We start from the raw sequence: 23,782 nt of genomic DNA on the forward strand, positions 1-23,782 counted from the left end.
CACCCACAGACGCCCCACAACAGATGCGTCACCCACAGACGCCCCACAACAGATGCGTCACCCACAGACGCCCCACAACAGATGCGTCACCCACAGACGCCCCACAACAGATGCGTCACCCACAGACGCCCCACAACAGATGCGTCACCCACAGACGCCCCACAACAGATGCGTCACCCACAGACGCCCCACAACAGATGCGTCACCCACAGACGCCCCACAACAGATGCGTCACCCACAGACGCCCCACAACAGATGCGTCACCCACAGACGCCCCACAACAGTGCGTCACCCACAGACGCCCCACAACAGTGCGTCACCCACAGACGCCCCACAACAGTGCGTCACCCACAGACGCCCCACTAATTCAAAACTCACCAAAAGCACACCTTTTGGTTCAAAATATTTTTTCGTATTTTGACCCTCAAAAACCTAGGTGCATCTTATGGGCAGGTGCGTCTTATAGGGCGAAAAATACGGTAGTTAAAACATAAAAACTAAACTACAAACAGGGTATGGTTGACTTGGTGGATCTCACATATGTGGAGAATATATCAAGCACTAGGTTCCCCCTAGTGAGATAAAGACACTGCTAAATCATTAACCTGCAAATTCTCTATAAGGAAAATACATTTCAGGAAAATACAAGCAACAGTTTTTAATATTAATATCAGCAGTCTTTTTTTTACTAAGGAAAATGTTAAAAAAATAAATAAAATCACCTCGTATAATTTTGTAATTTTCAGTTCAGCTTTTCTTACTTTCCCTAGGTCAGCCTGGCTGAGCATCTGATTAGCATATCCAACTCTACGGCACCTTGATTTAAAATGCTTTTAACTTCAGGAATGGGCCAAATATATTTCCTCCTCTAAACCTCTTCGGCACAGACATTTTACCCGCACCTTTCAATTCCTTTGCATTATTATTATTTAATTTACATCCAGTACTGCAATACAGACAAACTGCTCAAATGTAAACCTCTACTGCAATCAAGTGTTGATACTAGAAAGCAGTGATTTGAGAGGGTAAGGAAAATGTGTTATGCCAAGCATTTTATGGTAAGGAAACGCAGCTCTATCTCTGATTTATGGTCTCGGAATAATGACAGACAGTATGTGTGCTCTGTATATAAACAGTCTTCTACCATCATTTCCAGACCTGTCAACAGTAGTATTGTTCCATCTATGAAAAAGGGTGATAACAGGATTCTTATGAGAAATCCATACAGTATGCTGGAAAGAAAAGAAACTTTCCTGTGGCAGCAAAAGATAGACAGCACACTGTGCTGTCCAACTGGGCCCTTCTTACGGCCACTAGCCAGGGTAAGTAATTAATGCCGTTAGTGTCAAGTAGTTCTGTACCTGGCGGGCGACCACAGGTGCCCACCTGAATCCAACTGTATTCCCATCCTGAGGCAAATGGGCTAGGAAGACAAAACGTGGCAGCTGGTGCTGGCCACTACAGATAGGCAGCTTTTGAGGAGGCATTGTGTGCTGCCACATTTAGTGCCGCAATATGGCATTGCCGCGCCTACTTGTGTTGGCACTGCCTTCTGTCAGTTTGGACCACCAACAATGTGGGGCTGCTTTTAGCTTTTTTTCAGGGTCATTTTAAGTTCCCAGTCCACCCCCGAAGGCCCAGATGCATTTTCATATTTATATTTATATTACAAGACCTTTAAGAATTGATCGCTCATATGCCTTCTTTTTTTACTCCTTTCTGTGTGGGGCCCAGATTCCTACTTTTATGTCTCACTCATATTACTATAGCCCTAAAACCAGGCAAAGAGCCTCTGGACTGTTGAAACTGTAGACCTATTATGCTCTTCAAAACAGACCTTAAGACCTTCTTGAAGATCCTATCCTCTTTATTAAATCATTTGCTCCCAAAACTAATGGTCCCTTTACATGGGACAACAATCTGATCGCTAGCGGAGGAGACCAGTGCACAAAAGATACAATTATTGGGTAATCGCCTGATCATCTCTAACAAGCGTTACTAGTAACGCTCATTAGCAATGATCTGTTCAATTTTTAGCCCGTGTAAAGGGTATATATATCTGTCAGCAGGGGTGACAATTTCTGACGTATAATTTACTTACTTGACATGCAGTGTTCAGGTGAGGAAGCTTTATTGTTAAAGGATGTTACATGTATTTTTTTTTGTTCAAGAACCTTTACTTGCGCTCAGTTGATGCTTTCATCATTGTTCTTTTTTTCTGCGAATACCCCTCGCTTGCCCCCACTACAGTTTTCATGCCTAGTATGTTAATACTGAGCATTGGTACAGGAAGGGAGGAGACGCCAGTGTTCTGCAGTGGGCATCTCCTCCTCCCTGGCTGTGCCGGGGTCCAATCGCAGCAGAGTTTTTTTCTCCCTGGCTGTGACACGCTCCACTGCAATTTTATCACGGCACAGCCAGGGAGGAGACACCCCGAGAAACCCCGTCTCCTCCACCCTGTACTGATGCTCAGTATTAACATACTGGGCACAAAAACTGCAAGGGGCACAGCAGGGCAAGGCAGTAGTATTTGGAAAAAAAATATATAATAATAATGATGGAAGCATCAGAAAAGTGTACACCACAAGTAAAGGTACTTAAAAAAAAAAATATAATAATAATACATGAAAGGTCCTTTAAGTTTAGAAGTTGAAAAAAAACATGTGATCGCCTGGGATGGCCCCTAATATTTGCTGCATTACAGGCCTATAGCTTTTCTGGCCCTTTTCTCACTGCAGTCCAGCGTTTAGTCTTCTCTCACAAGGTACTGCTAAACTTCTCCATGTTACTTCCCCTCCAATACTAATTGAAAAGGGAACACGCCCCTTGTACCAATTATGGTTTGTTCTTTGTATATAGTCTATAGCATCTTCCATAAACTTAAGCCCCAACATTAGGGGTGTCATGGACAGAATTAGAAATTTATAATCTCATTTGTGGATGATATCCTTCTTACTCTATCGAGTTTGCATACCCCCTCTCCAATCTCCATGCCATGATGCAAGAATCTGGACGACTATCAGGGTATAAAGTAAATACCACTAAAGCCAAAAGCTCTACCTATTAATACCCCTACCCCCAATCATTTGAGGAGGCTGTAGGAAAACTAAATGATAGCAATAGGAATCACTTGTTCTTTCACTTTGGAGGTGATCGCTGGATGTTCATGTAGAGCTCAACCCTACTGCAGTGTTTCCCAACCAGCGTGCCTCCAGCTGTTGCAAAACTACAACTCCCAGTATGCCTTGACAGCCTTTGGCTGTGCGGGCATGCTGGGAGTTGTAGTTTTGCAACAGCTGGAGGCACGCTGGTTGGGAAACACTGCCCTACTGAACGAGCAGCCAGTTGGTGGGAAGGAACAGACTGTTTATCCTACCACAAGCTGTCTTTCGCCCTTTGAAGATATCTAATCTAGATAGGGGCGGATTGGCCATATCTACAGCAGGCATGGCCAACCTGCAACTCTCCAGCTGTTGTAAAACTACTACTCCCACCATGCCCTGCTGTAAGCTGATAGCTATATGTAGCCTGGGCATGGTGGGAGTGGTAGTTTTCAAACAGCTGGAGAGCCTCAAGTTGGCCATCCCTGCTCTACAGGGAAAATTTCCTGGTGGGCAGATGCCCAGGGGCCAGTCAAGCCCTGTTGGTGGCCAAAGGCCAGGTACATAATGGTCTGATGCTCAATGGCCACAGGTGCCCTCCTGAACTCAACTATATTACAGTCCTCATTATGGTGACACAGTTTTATACTGTGGTTGGGGTGGCAGTATTTTGTGCTGCCCTGTGGTATTTGGTTCTGCTGGGGCGGTATTCTGTGCTGTACTACAGTATTGCAGGCCCTGCCTACTTCTGTTGTCCCTGCCTACTTGTTTTGTCCTATCTTCTGTCATTTTGGACCCACCTACAACATGGGGCCACTTTTAGTTTTTTTTTTCCAGGGCCACCAAGTTCCCAATCCATCCCTGAATCTAGATGTAACCTATCAGTGCAGATTCCACTAAGCTCAAATAATCAATTTTGGCCTCACCATTTCCCAAGGCTCTCAAGTGTCTCTCCACACAGCCTTTGAGTGTTTATGTAGACTGGGAACCTCAATGAAAGGACTTCTTTAGTATTCACTTTATTTTAATTGACCCAATACCAGACATTACCCAGGCACTCCTATATGAGGGAGAGAGAGAGAGAAAGTGTGAGGGTCAGACCGATCTGTTGGAAAGGGGTTCCACTAGATCTGAAAGACTTGAGGCGCCTCGGGTTTATAGGAGCGGAAATGGAGAGAAGGTTGGGTGTTGAATACTAAAGGCTGCTCCGGGTATAGTCAGGTCGACAAGATGTCTGCCTGTAGAGAATACAGTAGTGAGCCAAGTAAGGGGACTGGTGGGTAGAGATACCCTTCAGATCTCGCCTATTTGGAATATACCCTTTTGAGCGCCAATAGTGGTTGATTGTTACTGATTGGTATTTGGGCTTTGTGTTGGTATGAGGAGCAAGTTTTTTTTGGATGTGGGGGTGTGTATATATGTCTCGAGCTGTGAGATAAAAGCACATATATGTTTATGTATATATAAATGCGTATAAAAATCTGCAAAAAAGGTCAAAAGATTGTATCTATATAAAAGTCTAAAACATTTTCACATGGGTAGGATTACTGCAAACTGTCTCAGGTGCCTAAAAGACTGTGCTCTGCAGCATCGTGCGCTGTATGGTATGGTACAGTACGTAAATCAATGGGTTAAAAATTTGTGTCCAAGGGTACCATTATACATATATTTAAAATAACATATATATAATATAAAAATAAAATTAAAAATAAAAATAAAAAATATTTTTCAAAATATTTTTAAAAAATAATGTAGTAACGTGGGTTCAGTTACTCACTTCACGAGGGGGGCGGTTTACCAGGATAAGCATAAAACACCTGTAAACCAAGTACCCCCCCAGCCTGGATCGCTTCTAGAGTATTAACGGATTAACGAAATATATTGCTCCTGATGAAGGGACGTGCCTGTCCCGAAATGCGTTGAGCCGGATTTACTTACTTATGCAAATAAAGACCTTTGAAGAGAAGCACCCGTGTGATTTGCTGCCTTCATCCGTTAATACTCTAGAAGCGATCCAGGCTGGGGGGGTACTTGGTTTACAGGTGTTTTATGCTTATCCTGGTAAACCGCCCCCCTCGTGAAGTGAGTAACTGAACCCACGTTACTACATTATTTTTTAAAAATATTTTGAAAAATATTTTTTATTTTTATTTTTAATTTTATTTTTATATTATATATATGTTATTTTAAATATATGTATAATGGTACCCTTGGACACAAATTTTTAACCCATTGATTTACGTACTGTACCATACCATACAGCGCACGATGCTGCAGAGCACAGTCTTTTAGGCACCTGAGACAGTTTGCAGTAATCCTACCCATGTGAAAATGTTTTAGACTTTTATATAGATACAATCTTTTGACCTTTTTTGCAGATTTTTATACGCATTTATATATACATAAACATATATGTGCTTTTATCTCACAGCTCGAGACATATATACACACCCCCACATCCAAAAAAAACTTGCTCCTCATACCAACACAAAGCCCAAATACCAATCAGTAACAATCAACCACTATTGGCGCTCAAAAGGGTATATTCCAAATAGGCGAGATCTGAAGGGTATCTCTACCCACCAGTCCCCTTACTTGGCTCACTACTGTACTCCTATATGACCCGTCTCTACATCAGCTCTCAGTAATGTCAGAACTATTGAGTATGAATAAAGTCCATAATTATAAGGCCTATATAAGTGAATGGACATGAGCCTAAGGGACAACCATTTTGTCTTATTTTAAGGCAGAGTGAATTCAGGATTTTTTTTTTTACTCTGAAATTGCTAACCTAAGGTTTACGATATATATACCAAAGTGTTTACCCAAGTCTGTTTTGTGAGAAGGAGATATCCCAAGGTCTAATGAAATGTGATGGCCTAGATAAGACAATGTATTTGAATTCTGATGATTCTAGTAAATAGAGAGACTCTAATCTTTCTTTGTGATTTTTATATTAATCAATATAGGAGTAGATTGATTTTATATAATCAATTTTAATAGGTGTGCTGAATATATAGTATATATATAAGAGTATAGTCCTCATAGATATATTCAATTGTAAGATTAGAAATGAGGTATAAACTCCTCTGTCATGTTTAGAATCTGTCTCAGTGGAACACACAAATTAATTATTTCTTTCCTGGAATGGGAAAATGTGGACACAGGTAATCATGAACAAACCCTGTCTCATCCAAGAACAATGAATTGAGATAGCCATATTTATTTTGATTTAATCAAGTCTGGTCAAAAGACTTAAGGATACACAAGTTAGTTGACCAAGTATAAAACTCATTGTCTCTTTAAGATCTTCTCAAGGTTTGTCTGAAACCTTAGATTACATGTTAGTTCTATTATATTGAATAAGAGAAATAAATGAATGCTTCGATTTTTTTTGTATGGAATACTAGTGCCATCTAGTGTTAGGGTAACAAAGATCTAGGGTATATTTTTCCCTAGAGGATGGTTCTATTAATTATAAAGTGAGGTCACTAGTTAATGATAAAACTTGGCCAAGCCCTTTCTAAGATAGGATAAAAAGATGGTATGGGCTGACAGAAGGGGGATCTGACTCTCTCTCTGAACATCATCTTGACCATCTTGCCAGTCATTGGAGGCAGCCATCTTAGAACCATTGAAACTGATTTCTGCTAGCTGACATTTTGGTATAGTATAACCTTACCTATATTTTATAGGATAATTAATTAATATAATATATATCTATAGATATATTCAATTAACCATACTTTGTGTATAGTATCTGTGTTGGAATAAGATTGGGGGTGTACCTGCAGCATCATCCTGAAAATTAATCCAATACAGGGAGATTAAAAATATACTAGTGAAAACACGGTATTATCTCCAAGGAACTGAATTCAGTTCTAGACCAGTATGGTTGATAATATATATATATATTTATATAGATAAAAGATAAACCAGATTTGGGTTTAATCGGACATTTGTCGGCTGAGAGAAATCAAGTATTAAATTGACTTTTAATATAAGTGAGGGGTATTATTATAAGAAGGCATAATTGTGTATATATAGATATATGTTCTCAATTATTTTTGTCTTTACCACTATTTTGCATATCATTGATTGAATTTTATTACCGCCAATTTTGTTATATATATTATTTTGCACTATAAATTGTATAAATAAATTACATATATATTTTGTCTGTAACTGGGTTTTGTCTTCAATTCAACGCAGATCACGAGCTTGTTTTAGCTTGGTATTTATGATAAGTTAGAATCTCCTCTATTACCGATTTTAATTTATTCACATAAATCATATAGACTGTCAATCGGAAACAGCATAAATATTCCGACAGTAACAAATAAAAATATATATTTTAGAAAGATGGAGACCGTTAGATTATCTTTCTTCAGGATAGGTCATCAATATCTGCTACCAATGAGGTGTTTGAAGAGGCTGTGCCATCCTGGCGAGTGCTGTGGCCTCCTTGCGGCATACCAAGCACACCATCAATTGTGTTTAGGATTGCAGTCCAAGCCAATTTACTTAAAATGGGACTAAGCTGTGCCCAGGACATCAATGGCCTAGGAAGAGGCTGCAACATTCACTGTAGCACATCAGCCTGTTCAAACAGCTGATCAGCAAGGTGCTGGGAGTTGGATCCCAACTAGAGATTGATAACAGATCCTGAGGATGGGTCATTAATATATTACTTCCAGAAAACCCCCTTTAAAAAGCATCTGTTACCATGTTCAACCAGACATACTACAGGGCTGATCATGGTTCCTAAAATGAGACTTCTCTGCAACCGGCATTACCGATTGATAGAAATATTTAGTTGACATTAGAGATGGGCAAATCCATTTCATCATAATGAGTTCTTCACCTGCAGGGGAGAACTTGGTAAGCAGCAGGGAAAGACCCTTGCAAATGAAAAGCTCATGATTTAAGAATCGATTCGTTCATCTCTATTTGGCATATGTGAGATTGCAGGGCTAGGTAAGGGAGCCGTGAGGATCCCTGGCCCTGTCAGTCTCCGGTTACTTTCACATTAGCATTTTTTGCGGATCAGTCATGGATCTGCAAAAACACTTCTGTTACTGAAAATACAACTATCTACATCAGTCATGAACGGATCCGGTTGTATTGTATATACAATTCTTATATAGCCAAGATAGATCAGTCATGAACACCATTGAAAGTCAATGGGGGACGGATCCGCTTTCTTTTGTGTCAGAAAAAAAACTGATCCATCCCCATTGACTTGCATTGGAAAGAAAAACGCTGCTTGCAGCATTAATTCTGTCCGCGATGGGGACGCAACAAAACAGAAAGGAAAGCATTTTGGTACATTCCATTACGTTCAGTTTTGTCCCCATTGACAATGAATTGGGACAAAACTGAAGCATTTTCTTCCGCTATTGAGATCCTATGACTGATCTCAATGGCTGAATAGAAAACGCTAGTGTGAAAGTAGCCTCACTGGGAGGGAGAGCGGCGGCGGGGAGTGGAGGAGCTTTCACTTCAATGTTCATGTAATTAAAAATTACTTCTCTACAACGGTAATACCGATTGCAGAGAAACTGGGATCTTTTTAGTCACCATGCTCAATCTTACCAGGCAGTACATCTGGTTTAATAGGGTTGATCATGCTGACAGGCTCTTATTCACACGTCATTGTTTAGGTAAGGGATTGAGAGCCAAAACCAGAATTGGAGCTTCCACAGAAGGTATAAGGGAAAGATCTGCACCGGTTTTGGCTCAAAATCCCTAATGGAAATCACTGACTGAAAACCGACTGAATAAGGCATAAGACAAAATTACTTGTGACTACACAGTATAAATAAGTTCTCAGCACAGACTTCCTAAGTGTAAAGCATTCATTTGCTGCAGACAAACTAAGCACCAGAGCTTGAGCTAGAACACCAAGGGATGCCTTCATCTGTTGTGAGTGATAGAGGAAAATAGCCATAAAAATAAAAGAAACCTACAATCTTCTTTCCATTGTTGGTGTTTAGTTATGCACCATGGAGGCATTCTTTACAGAGATCTATACAACATCAAGCAGTGTTTTAATAGTGTTTTGGTGAAGTGACAAAACACAGACCGCAACTGCTACTAAAGAATAGGGAACGTGTTATCAGAAAATGACCCATTGTTTAAATCATGTTTCAATGTTAGACATTTTTTAAGAATTTTTGGTGATGTTATTTTTAAATTTTCCCTGTTCATATTGTTAAAAATACTAAAATCTTGCCGTTTTCACACTGGCCACTAAGCCTAATAGGCACCACTTCTTGGTCTGTCCAGATCACTTTGCTGCAGTTATCGGCTTTTCATTACAGGCATGATTAGAATGAGAGATAACATCTAAATATAACACCGGATCCGCCATTCACAACAGGCGATTGTCAAAGCTTATCTGCTCCCCGAACCTCTGGACACATCACAGAGCATGCCTAGAAAAGAATGTAATCCGCTGTGCTGGAAAACTTCGGCCATTCATCAGCCGAAACTGCATGTCGACGGCATGATCAGCTGAGTTCAGCCAAACACAGGTGTAACGGACCGTTTCAGCAGACAAGGGGTTAAAATCCGTTTAGGCAATATGCCCCTTTCTGGGAGACAGGCACAGCTACTGCAGAACACCAACCTCCCGAACTGGATACAAAATAGCACTCCAAACTGGAACCTCGCAAATAGCGGTCAGCAGACGAACAGGAAAAGTGTATAGTCAGCTTACACTCCTGGCAATCAGTCTCCAACAGCATACAGGGAATCCCCCCAATAACGAGACAAGGCTCCGTCTTGAGGGTCAGCAGTGGTCTGATGTGCTGGCACACCCAGCCTGGTTTTTATTACAGTTTTGCAAATACAGAACAGATACAACACATCCCCACAATGCATCATGGTTTCCTCCTCTCTGTCCCAGAGACAACCGAAGGCAATCCAATTATCTCTCAGGACAAAGGGAGATCACCAATACACATGTGGAGACAACAGGACAGACATCACCATTTAAAAACACAATGGCACACCCCCCACAGCAAACACAGACATTTAACATATCCCCAGATAGCTCAAGTCTGAGTGCATATCATTAGGTGAATGGCACTCAGAATACACGAATACAATAATATTAGCTATCTGGGTGCCCTCACATAACATACAATTTAACCGAACGCATAATAACATAAAATACAATTCTACAGACAGATTTAAGCTGTGCGGCCGGTCTGTTTTCTCCTTTAAAGTTACTATGGGCCATAATCCTGAGGCAAGAGGCTTTTAAACAGCCCTCTCCAAAACCCAGTGGCGAGGTTGGTTTCGCCACAACAGGCCATTGTTCTCAAGCACTAGGGAGTCAATTGTTTGAAAAAATATATACAAATAACCCCCTGGTTGGGCAGTTTAGTTGGTGGGATCGTTCGTACAAAACATACATAATGCGGCCAATCATTGTCCCAAATGTATGACCAGCTTAAGTCCAATGGCAGCTGTTTTAAAGCAAGATGGCTACCCCCATAATTAGGGATGAGCAAATAGACTTCGGATGCTTAATCCGAAGTCAATTCGCATAAAACTTCATTAGGAATACTGTATAGAGCAGGAGCTCCGTACAGTATTAGAATGTATTGGCGCCAATGAACTGAAGTTATTATTCACAAAGTCTCTTGATACTTCGGATAACTTCATAAATTAATTTCTACTGTAAAAAACCTTTGTACCCAACTGTGGTTCGGTTCCAGGTGTTGCTTTGGGAAAAAAGTTTGGTACAAAGGTTTTTTTTACAGTAGAAATTTACAAAGTTATTACCCGACGTCTCGCGAGACTTCGAAGTAATAACTTTGGCTCAAAGCCAATACATTCTAATACTGTACAGAGAGCTCACTCCGTACACTATTCGAACAAAGTTTTATTCAAATCGACTTTGGATGAAGCATCCTAAATCTATTCGCTCATCCCTACCCATAATCAAACACAGGAAAAAAACCAGCAATCAAAAAATAAAAACCATTAGACAAAATGAATGCACGTCGCTATCTGACACATGGTGACATTTCCTTTAAAAGGGCCTCTAAACTGAAACAAAAAAAATATAATAAAATACCTATTTATCAGCTCCTGTGAGGTTGAGAAGAGGGGCCACAGTGTACATAAGCTTGTATGACCACTAGCTTTATCCACTTAAAGGGTTGGCCACTTTCCGATTAGGATTGACAAATGTGTTTGTAAGATGACTATGGCGCTAATATAGCCACCTTTGAAATTCTGAACCATTTTCTATATTTCATAAGATATTCCTTCTTGTTGGCCAAGAATTTTGCGCTGTCCACACAAAGTGTCAATAAAATGGCTACTGATGGAGGGTCATGTGACTAGGCAAATCATCTCTGTGTGATGTCCTCCTCCTCTGCACTTGTACTATTGGAAGTTTAGTGCGTGTATAGTGTATATGTATGGAGGAGACATCACATGGTTGTAATTGTCTGGTCACCCTCCATCAGCGGCCATCATATGGACAGGACCTAACAAGGGGACAAGGCTTATGAAGTGGCACAGAACAACGATGGCTATATTAGTAATTGCGATGCAGTCATCTTACGTGCACATTGGTCACAAGTAGCCAGAAATAAAAGGGAGAAATATTTTTCCCTTTCCGCTAGCAGGAGACCTGTTTTCAGAAATCAGTTGTACTCACTGGGACAGGTTTACTAATATCTTAAAGGCAGGAGAAACCTGTGGAATATTGTGCATCTTTAACGTGTACCTAAAACGTTATATATACACACACACACTATTAAAAACTGTTGGAAATACATTTTTCTGATAATTTGGGATATATAATACTTTAGGTACACTTTAAAAACAAGTTAGACACTTTGTTGGCTTAAAGGGGTTATCGGGGAGTAAATCAGACCTCCAGGCGTGGCTGAGCCACGGTGGTGATGCAATGGAGCAGGTCATCGCTGCGGCCCATGATTGCCTGCAGCAGTCACATATCCACCCGTCGACATATGTTGATATTGGCACAGAGGGGAGCGGAACTGTAAGTTCGCAAGCCACGCAGACCAAATCCAGCTGCGGGGACCAGGCGAGTAGCACCACCACTAGGGGTCAGCTATGTCGGTCTAAGATAACCCCTTTAATTCAGGCCAGTATTTTGTGCCAAAATTGTGGCGCACGTTAACACATTTGCCGTATGTTACAGACACTGGTGTGTTTAGTAAGGCGAAAAAGGTGTTTGTAAGGTAACAAATCCGGCACATGCATATATGCGACAATGATGAAGGTGCAGGTATTCCAGTTATAGCAAGAGAAAATTAAGTCGTAATTTAGAAAATCGCTCAGTCAAAAAAAAAGAAAGTGTGGAAGGAGACACAGATGGTGCATTTTAACTTCAAGACACGGAAAATAACTTAAGATAAACACTGTTTACTTTCTACTGATTCTCTAAATTGAATTGTATTTTTTAAAATCTATTTATACTTGTGAAATATTTTACAAGTCTCACAATCTAGTATAAAATGTCGGACATGTATAGAATGCTCTAGAGCACAGGCACACTGTACATAGTGTGTGCAGATTTTCAGTGCGGTGTAATACCGTAATAGCAAAGTAGATTAGATTTTCAAACTGATCAACAAGTGTGTGCATTTTCAATGCAGATTGCAAAGGGTGGGCTCTGCAGCAAATTTACACCAAAATCCACAATCACACATGCAGATTTTGGTGCATAGCAAAATCAGCATTAAAATGTGTGGAAAAACTGTACAAACTACACTGCCATGAGCATGTACCCTTGAATACTGCATTGACAGACATCAGCAATGTATACATAAGATTAACCCGCCTTATACTTCTCTATATCGCTGTCAGTTTATGAATACATCTTTAAAGGGGTTGACTCGCTTCAGCAGATGCCATTTCTCATTTACACACCGTTAAAGGGGTTGTCTGAGCTTTTTAATATGGATGACCTATCCTCAGGATAAATATCCGATCCGGCACCCCCGCGGATCAGCTGTATGGAGAGACTGCACATCCAGTGCACACGTGCAGTCTCCATTCTCCCTTCCTGCCCGCTTCTGCTGTTCCACAGACATACAGCAGTGGACAGGAAAAGAGAAGGGAGACGGCACATGGGCACTGCGTGCGCCGTCACCCCATACAGCTGATCAGTGGGGATGCCGGACCACTGCCAATCTGCTATTGATTAACTATCCTGAGGACAGGTCATCATTTAAAAGCCCGGACAAACCCTTTAATACAAGGCACTTACTAATGTATTGTAATTGTCCATACTGCCTCCGTTGCGGGCTAGATTCATTTTTCCATCACATTATATACTGCTCTTATCCAGCAGTAGTGCTCAAGATAGCCAAATGGTCACAAATCCGACTTACAATTTGCAAATGGCGACAAAACCTTTAGGCACTATGAAATTTTCACTGGGGGTATTTTAGGTGCATGTTTTTTATTACAGTGGCATATTAGGGGACACTATACAGGCATTATTACTGGGATCACAATGTAGGGTTGTATTACTGGGGCATTTTAGTGGAAATTACTGGGTCACGCTTTACAATTCCTGGAGGCACTGTAGGAACATTTCCACTGGGATCATATTTTTCAGCAGTATAGTTTTTGGGGGCATTGGTGAGCACAGTTTCTAGAGTCGCAGCAGGATGACATTGTTGGGACACCAGGATGGGGAGTCAGTTTGAAAAGATGGTGGGGTTGATGGAAAAATGGAGACATCTTTCATTCTGTAACAAACTCTGAAGAGATTAGATGCAGCTGAAAGAATTTGTCATGGCAGTATGGGTCAAACAGAGGAGATGAGGAAAAAGGAGGAGATGTCACAGGAGAGGTCACTGGAGTGTACCTGTCCAGGCATGCTGGGAGTTGTAGTTTTGCAACAGCTGGAGGCACACTGCTTGGGAAACACTGGTCTATACAATAACGGCAGTCTCATGTTCAAAGCTGTAGTGAATGGTGAGATATGGAGCCTGAAAGTCAAAACATTGTTATCCATTCGCTGGTCAGTGTACTGTATGTGGTGCTGTATTCTGCTGTATGTTTCATAGTGCTGGCAGGCAGTATGCTGTAAGTAGAGCTGGCTCACAACTGTGACCTGCATCTCACCTCCTCCAAGTCTTATAATTATATGCATTTTTAATTTGGAGACTACAAGACAGAGACAAGGGGGTGATCACTTTCCCTCCAGGGCATGTTATTTCAAGTAAGCATTTACAGGAGGAATTTAGAAGCAGGGGATTATGGGAGTTTTGTTGTTTTTTTCCATTATTTTTGGCAGCAACAAATTTAAAGGGGTTGTGCAACGATTTATATTGAGGACCTATCCTGAGGATGGGTCATCAATATCCGATCTGAAGAGGTCCGACTCCTGGCACCCCCGGCCGATCAGCTGTTTGACAAGGTGGTCATCCCTGGTCATTCCATTGTGCGTTGTCTCCTGTAGAGAGGCGTAGTGTAATTACAAGTGCTGGCTCCATTGAAGTGAACGGAGTGAATATTTGTCATTACACTGCCGAGGTGAAGTGCAGTGTAATAAAGAAAAAGCAGCGTTGGCATGGAGCACCATCTCAAACAGCTGATCGGCAGGGTGCTGGGTGTCAGACACCTGCTGATCAGATATTGATGCACAACCCCTTTAAGCAATCCTGCCAAGACTGGAAACAAAGCAAAATAAAAAAAAATAAAAGAAAGGACACAGGTGGCAGTGGTGAGGGCACATAAAAAAAGCCTTTATTTTAGAAGTCAGAAAACCTCTTTAGAGGGGTTGTCTCACTTCAGTATGTAAACAAACTTAATACAAAGCACTTACTAATGTATCATGATTGTCCATATTGCTTCCTTTGCTGGCTTCATTCATTTTTCCATGACATCGTACACTTCTTGTTTCCATGGTTACAACCACCCTGCAATCCAGCAGTGGTGGCTGTGCTTGCACAATATAGGAAAAAAGTGCTGGCCTACAGTATGCACACTCCAATAGTTCTTGCCAAAAGACCTACATCTTTCTTACAACGTGCAAGCACAACCACTGCTGCTGGGTTGCAGGGTGGCTGTAATCATGGAAACAAGCAGTGGATGAGGTGTTGAAAAAAACTAATCAACCCAGCAAAGGAAGAAATATGGGCAATCACAATACATTACTAAGTGCCTTGTATTAACTACGTCTACATGATAAATGGCATTTGCTGAAGTGAGACAACCCCTTTAATCTCTCATTCAGCAGGGAGTAAGTAAAGGGCTGAACTTATTCAGGTCTCCTCATACTCTGTCTTATGATAAAAGGAATAGCATGTGCAGACTGAACGAGAATCAAGCTAATAAACAGCAAAGAATAGTTATTTGTTAATTCTCGATTAGAAACTTGAGTTTACAGAGGTCTATATCCCAAAATGTTTTTAAGGGGATTACTGGAGGTACTCTTTAATGCTCAAGAACTGTACTGTAATGCAATTATACCAGTGCACAATATATTGCCAATTTATTTCTACCATAATAAAGGAAAATACAATTAACAGGATGACCTATAAAACATTTTCATACTTTCAAATTTAACACCAGGGCACTAAAATAAAAATACAATTTTAAGACCTGTAACTTTCTTTTTACATCAGAAATTTAATTCATATTTGTGTGATCTCATTTTTATGTAGTTTTACGCAATGTAACTTACAGAGCTAACCTGCTAAGGCATTTCTATAAGGTCTTATGCACGCGTCCGTAATTTGTGGTCGCATCCGATCCGGATTTTTTGAGTATCGCATGCGGACCAATTAATTTTTATGGGGCTGAAAAAAAACATGTCATCCGTGCCGCATCTTATAGAGCTAGTCCTATTGATGTCCGTTTAGCGAAGAATAGACTTTTCGACAATGGGGCCTGTGGAAAGTGCTGGATGCACACAGCTAGTATCCGTATTTTGAAGATCCACTGTTTGCAGACTGCAAAATGGATACAGCCGTGTGCAAGGGTTAATTCTGTATATTAGCCATCACTTACGCTATGCAAAGACCCTTCACATAATATACATTTTATTTCTCATTAAAACATACTTGCACCTGAATCAGACAGCAAATAAAAGAATTTCTATGTTCTGACCGCTGAAGTATTACTCACAACAGCAAAACCTTACCTCTGAATCAGAAGTTGACAGTCACTAGTGATTTTACCTTGACTTTGTAGAAAGTGATGCAGCTAGCAAGACATACTTGCGTCATGTTGCTTGGCAACAATAGATGGCGTATTGCGTGCGCTAGTCATACCTCACCCACACCAAAAATCACAGTGCAAAGCCAAAACAAGCTTGAAGGCAAGCACACATTTAGGGAATGCAAGTTTCATGATTCTATACATTTAAAGTGAACATGTATGTTTTGAGAAATTGTGAGAGATTTTCCTACTAACTTCAATCTGGAGAGGATTTATCCATGCAATAGTCCCGAGCACTGAAAACCAATCTATACACCGGCCAAGCTACAAAAACAGACTGTAGTTATGCGCGTGAAAGTATCGTTACTAGCTTGCCCAACTATGATCCGTGTTGTCTGTCCACCCCCAACCGGCAGTTGCTGCTCCAGTCCATGCAACAGTGCGGGAGGAGATCAGGAGCAGCTCGTCTGATAGTCGCACAATTGTTCCCTTTAAAGAGAATCTGTGATGGCGATGCAGTAATACACGAGTAGTACTACACAAGTCCAGAGCCCTGTTTTTTTCATTTTTCCTACTGCCCAATGTTTCCGCTGCTGTAAGCTCTCAAAGTTGCACTGAAATACAGTCTGAACTGCTGCGCTCGCGGTGGAGAGGACTCTTGCACATGCTCCACAGTCCTGACAATGTATTTCAGTGCAGCTTTAAACACCGAGAAAGTGGTACAGGAGACAGAGGGAAAAAAATAAATAAATTAAGGAGTCTAGTTCCCAATTTGTTTATCTATAGTACTAGGCATGTATTGCAGCAGATAATTGTCCAAAATCGGGGTGACAAATTCCATTTAAGTTTCTATGCTGACCAGCCAACCCTTCAGAGACTTAACACCAAGCCAGAGCCCTGAATTGCTTGGTGCCCCACCAGAGGTAAAGGCGGGGGGGTTTAAACCTGGTACTAAAGCTACTCAGTGCCTGTAATTGCATATTGCATCTTGGATCTGTGTGTGCTTCAGTGCTTTGTGCCTGAATTGAAGACCTGCTCAACAGCCCTCTTGTACCGACCTTTGTTAGTTCCACTGAAGAACCTCTGGTCGACCTGGCTACTTCCGTACTGTCGTTTGGACCTCTGCTTGCTATACTGATTAACTTCTTTGCAGCTGATATGGCCATGTCCGTACCCTCCTGGTTTTGATTTCAGCTAGTTTGATTATTCGGTCTGCTTTCATTTGGTCATCTGGTTTGGTGACCAGTTTCTTGTCACCTTACACACCCTAGATGTAACTAGGGTCCCTAGCAGTCAAGTCTGAAATGCCTTGCGGTGGGCTCTGGCGAGTACTTTGGGGTTGCCTTAGACTCTACTAACCGCAGGGGCGTTTGACAACAGGTAGCAGTTGCTGCAATACATTTTAAAATTTTCAGTCGACAGCTATATGTTTATTTTTTTGTGGGGCAACGGTACACTACTTACTATTCCATTTTTTGGGGAGGCCAGGCAATTTTGGCACTGGGACTTTTTTTCCGTGTCCACCGTGTGGGATAAATGAATCATATGATTGCTTTTACAATACAAGACTTCTGTATTGCGATGAATTGTCTTTTCTGATGACTTGCATTATGGTACTTACAGCAATCTCCATACAGTTGCAATATCTGTAAACACTGCTCAAAAAAGGGGAACGCTAAACTGTTAAGTCAATGACAATTTTTCATACGAAGCATGGGAGATTTAAATGTTAAACTGAAAAAGCAAAGCATACAACAATCAATGACCATACACTATCTCTCCAGCACACTCCTTCCAGTTTCTTGCATTCTTCTCCAACGGCAAGCTCAAGGACATGAGTTTGCCAAAGAAGGGCTCATCAGCCATGACAGCAATGAGCTGAAGGGTCTGTACAGATTCTAGTGCTGTCAGTAGCTGTGCCTAGAACATCCACAGAGCAAGGCGTGAGATGACAAGCCATAGATTAAAGGACAAGGAAACACAGCTGAGTAACAAATTTAATAATGGAACAAGCCCAGCAGCTAGCCCCAAAGGATAACGATAAACACTTACAGAGAAAGCCTCAGAAGCATAAAATTTTACTTGGATTTCTTTTTTTATCCAAAAAGTAAGCCTGGAGAAAAGCTGCAGAACAGCAGCCTAAACCTATCAACATTAGCAGATTAAAAACAACAATATTTCTGTTGTCAAAGAAAAAAATGTCAACTTACTGAAAAGTAAGAAAGACAAAAGGACAGCATAATTGAGAACGCATATGAAAGGTACCGAATGTTCTTCATTCTGCTCTACTGTTCTCGCGGACACAAAGTTACAATAGTCAGTGAAGCAGACAGATTAAAATATTTGGAGTTGATGTACTGAAGTGCCAACCGCAGTCTGCAAAGCAGAAATTTCACAAAGCAGACTGAAGGTCTTTTTACATAGATCAATATTAAAGGCAATTATCAGGAGTGAACCATTCATTCCCAATAATTTCCTGAACAGAGGTGGTGACAACCTCATTATGTGCCTCAGGGCAATTACAGCAATCGCAAGGTTGTATAGTTTTTATAAAGTTTTACATCTTTAAAGAATTTTTTTTTTTCAAAAGGTCTTTATTTTTCTAAAGTGCCATTTTCTGACACCCATAACTTTTGCATCCTAGATGGAAATACAAAAGAGCTCTTGGCAAGCTCTGCCTCCGAAGACACCGTCTGCAGATGAGGTGCTGGCTTCTTTGATATCCAAGTCATGTCTCAAGGCCTATTTAAAAAGGGTCAAACGTTGACTTATAGGATAGCTGCCTTACATCGGGTGGCATTAAAGGCAGAGCTTGTTAAGAGCTCATTTGCATCCCTTATTAGAATTCCAGGGGAGCATGTAAGGCCTTTAAGTCTTCACGCTGACTAAGGCGCTCTCCATAAGAGATGGTACCCTCCCAAATTATCCACAAAAAAATTGTGGGGGGTTTGTTTTTTTTGCAGGACAAACCAAACTGTAGTTTTTATTGATGCCACTTTGGAGAACATACAACTTATCACTTGAGGGGAACAAAAAAAACAAAAAAAACAAAAAAAAAAAAAAAAAAAAAAGAAATTATGAATTTCATATTTTTTTCCATTACACAGTCCACTGTACCAAAAACAATATTTTAATTTGAAAATTTTCTGATAATTTTACACGTAGAACTGGGCAAAGCAGTGATTGGAATTTATGTCCATTTTAATTATTTTATTGCAATATTACATCCCTTTAGGGGACATGTACATGCAATATTCTGATCACTTGTACCACAGACTGTAGCAGAACACTACTGGAGTCCATGGGATTCGGACAGACTTCAGCTCTGCGATTGGTAGGTTTATTGAACTAAAGCCCAACACAGGTACTGATTAATCAAATTCTGTGGAGTCCGTTAGTCCCATATTCATATGTGCCCGTATTGCTGGAAAAAAAACGATGTTTTAATATATGCAAATGAGCAACAAGAGATAGGGGTTGCACCTAGAGGCTCAGTTTTCTTTGCAACAGCAGCACCCTCTGTACTTTGACAGGACCAGGCACTGTCAACCAAAATTGAGAGGGCGTGGTAGTTGTAGAGAAAATGAAGTCTCGATGTAACTGCAACACCCCCTTGCTCCTAGAGGCTCATATGCATATAACAAAACATACATTTTCCTCCCCTGCCACCAATCTGATACTGAAGACCTATCCTGAGGACATCAGGATCAGTATATCAATCCTAGAAAAACCCTTTAAGGTCCTATTCCGGATAATTGGTCCATCTGAGCCATGTAAAGGTCAGTTTACATGGACTGATATTTAGGCCAGTTATCAAGAAGGTGCATCTGTAGAAATGCTCCCTCATTGGTTGACTGTCTTTTAGCCACTACATACACTATCCATCTACACACCGGCTAAACACCCTATCTCACCAGTGCTGATGCACCCAAGGTTCCCAATGCTCTCATCTCTGATTTAAGTGACTGATGAAGCCAACCACAGACAATCAGCGGTGATTCTAGCATGTACGGCACAGGACTGCTGAGACCTATGATTGGTTGCAACAGTCACATGGATGTAGGCAGGTCATTACTGCAGGAAAATAAACTAGGACGACAGGGACCACTGGAGAATCTGGTTTTCAAGGCAAGGGGTTTAATTTTTTATTATTTTATTTTAAAGGCGTTTTTTATTTTCATGAAAAGATGGTTTCCACTCTACATGGCATAGGTCCATGCCTTTTAGGTAGGTTTAAAGTGTTGTTTCTACCACTAGCTGCCTCCCTCTCACATACTATTGGTTGCTATCCTCACTCTGGACTTTTGGGATGTCTAGTAGCTTCAGCTTCATGTAGAAATTCCCGGCAGGTACTACAAAACCATGCCAGATATGGCACTCATTTGCTGCTGTTCAGTCAGCATATGCTCATTCTTGACACCAGTGTACACCGACACTGTCCATGAAGCATCACTGCTGATGTTCCGCCAAGAGGGCGGGGCTGAGGAGGAGGATCACATGATCTGCAGACACTGACAGATAGGCACTGTGTGTGACAGCAGACTGATCAGGTCAAAAAGCGTTAGCCATTTCACAGACAACCCCTTTTATACCTATGCAAGGAATTTGCAGATCTAGATCAGAAAAAATTTGAGCTCTATAAAAATGACAAAGAATCATGACCTAATCAGATTCAGTAGGGAAGGTTGGTCCCATTTTGGATAAAGGTGCGGGTCTCAGAGTTAGGACCCGCACCTATAAGACATTTATGGTATATACTGTGGTATTTTTATGGTGGCCAAAAAAAAAAAAAAAAGTTTCATTTATCTGTTCTATTGCTGCAATCTTCTTATAAGTTCTCTTAGAATCCAGAGGGGTTAAAGTATGGCTTTCATGCAGCAAAAATGAAAAACTGTACTGTCCGGAGAAGAAAAATAAGACAATTATCCTGTGTTGCTCTTGCTTTTGACGGCGGTATGAAAAATTTGGTATTGTCAGAGTAGAATCTTGTTACAGAGATCAACCAAATCAAACTTCAAAACGGATATCAAGAAGAACATTGGACACAAAATAAAGCATTTAAAGTAAAAAAAATTGCAGGTTTTTATGTAATATGACTGAAATGTAACTCACTCCATTGTGCAGCAGTTTTCCCATCCTTTGTGATGTCCCACTGGAAGACCGCATTTACTTTTTTAACCATTTCACTTCCAGCATCTTTGACACGACGGCCGATTTCTTCAAAGACCAGGTTACTCTGCAGTCCTAAATCCTAGAAAGGCATTGTAACATAGTTACATTAGGTACATATAAAAATGACAACCTCTGTAGCCAATCATTGCCCTCATAAGAAGGCAGCTGTAATTTTTGAAATGCTGTAAATGGAAAGGCATAATGATTCACAGTTCTCAAATCAATGCCATGTACCATGGATTAACTCGTTACGTCTATTAATTCTATTACTCTGTATGCAATGGATTTACTGTACAGAAATTATTCTCAGTTGTACTACACTGTCTGGCTGAAAAAGCTATTGAAACCATAAATGTATTGCTTAATAAGTTCAGCAATTACAACTTCTTGTACCCTGTTCATTGCTTGCGGGATGCGTTTTTGGTCTGCAGCGGTCTGACTGCTGGGGCCTGTCAAAGCAATGGACATCCTTGAACGCTGCGACTCCACTCAGCTCTAGGGGCTTGCTGGAGAAAGCCCAACACTTGCACCATCGTGATTCCAAGATGTGCCATACATACTACAGGAGTACCCAATGATGTGATCTTTCTGCAACCTCCCCTGGGCATGGAAAGAGTGGTGGGCAACATATTTTAACATACAGGAGCAATAGTGCAGGTTTCCTGGTGCTCAAACAAATTGCTTCAAAGTTCAAGTAGGGTTTTCCGGTCTAGCAGAATGTAGGGATGCCGGGCCAATCAGGCAGGGCACCGGCATTCATTGAATGTTGACATCACGGTCGGATCAGCTGGGACATCAAGCCAATCAAGCACGTGCCAACATTCCAGGCTGGAGCTTGGCAGCCTATTTAAACAAGTGAACTGCTGGCCACAGTCACCTGTGATTTGGTCTGTTAGCCCTTTTGAACTTGCTATTATCTGCTGAGTCTACCTATGACCTGACCCCCCGGTTCTGACTTGGTACAGTATTGACTTTGGGTTTGACTTGTGTCTGGTTCAGACTTCTCTGGCTAACAAAAAGTTTTCCCAATGTGCTCCATATTAGAAGCACTGCATGAGTACAGTGCTAGTTCCACCCCTAGAGCAGTGTTTCTTAAGGCTACATTCAGACGGCCATATTGTTTTGCGGCCACAAATTGCAGACCTGCAAAACAGATACAGGCCTGTGTGCGTTGCGCAATTTGCAGACTGCACATGGCCGGCACAGACAGAAAATGTCTATTCTTGTCTGCAATTGCGGACAAGAATAGGACATGCTCTCTCTTTATGGGGCCATGTGCTATCCGCATCTTTTGTAGCCCCATTGAAATGAATGTGTCCACACCTGTTCAGCAAAATTGCGGATCGGATGCAGGCTCATTCATAGTAGTCTGAATGTGCCCTAAACCGTAAGGTGGGCATCATTAGAGAGGCATCCACCAGTTATTGGTTGCACTAATATCTGGTTTAGAAAGAGAACAGGCTCCTTTTGTGTGTATTTAATCGTCCTACAGGGCTGAGGAGCCCAATTTTTAAGACAAAATGTAGTTAATTAAGTATTTCAGTATAGACAACGAACCATACAGGATGTCTAGGCTTTACTGTGTTTGCAGGGGTGGATTGGGAACTTAATGCTGCCCTGGAAAAAAAAAAAAAAAAAAAAAAGTGTCCCCTCGTTGTAGACTGGACTAAATTGATTGAAGACTGGCCAACACAAGTAGGCAGGGCCAGCAATACCATATTGCAGCACAAAGTACCGGCCGAACAGAATCAAATACCACAGTGCAGCAAGAAATACTGTTGCCCTCTCCACAGTATTTAACTGCCCCATCGTCCTGAGGATAGTAATACAGTTAAAAAGGGCAACTGCAACCGTTGAGCATCAGATTATGTACCTGGTCTGTGGCCATCAGGAGAGCTTGGGTGGCCCACCAGGAAATTTCCCTGTATTGTTTATGGCCAATCCGCCCCTGCGTTTTTCGTTGGTGATGCCCCAGTAGGTAGAGATTAGAAAGCCCTGCCCTTGATATGTATACCACAAGGTTGAGAACACAGGGTTTAAAAGACCTACTATTAATGTTGAGAAAAGGATGTAACTAACTACTAGCAATTGTGACCAGTCTTGCCTATTTGGTTATTTAATTAAAACGAATAAAAAAAATAAAAAAAATAGTCTGACAAAACTATTTAAAATTAATCCCTTTGATTAAAATCGTTACACTAAGTACAACATAAAAAAAAACTACTGGTTATTATGATCATAAATGCCATTTTTTTTTTGCAGGTGAAGTATCAAGTCAATTAAATAATTGAGTTTGCCATTTCCAAGTCGTAGTATGCTGATAGAGGAATGCATACTGCAGC

The 23,782-nt window shown here is 41.1% G+C and overlaps 1 protein-coding gene across 1 annotated transcript in view; it reads right to left on the reverse strand.

Moving 5' to 3' along the window:
* The window catches only part of HSD17B4 (hydroxysteroid 17-beta dehydrogenase 4), a 242,657-nt gene that overhangs the window by 17,098 nt on the left and 201,777 nt on the right, over positions 1 to 23,782 (reverse strand). Inside the window, exon 22 of the mRNA XM_044275890.1 lies at positions 21,381 to 21,519. Within this exon, the coding sequence (XP_044131825.1) occupies positions 21,381 to 21,519 (139 nt within the window). The remainder of the gene's footprint in view (positions 1 to 21,380; positions 21,520 to 23,782) is intronic.

Source organism: Bufo gargarizans, chromosome 1, assembly GCF_014858855.1.
Source record: "Bufo gargarizans isolate SCDJY-AF-19 chromosome 1, ASM1485885v1, whole genome shotgun sequence".
Lineage (NCBI taxonomy): Eukaryota > Metazoa > Chordata > Amphibia > Anura > Bufonidae > Bufo > Bufo gargarizans.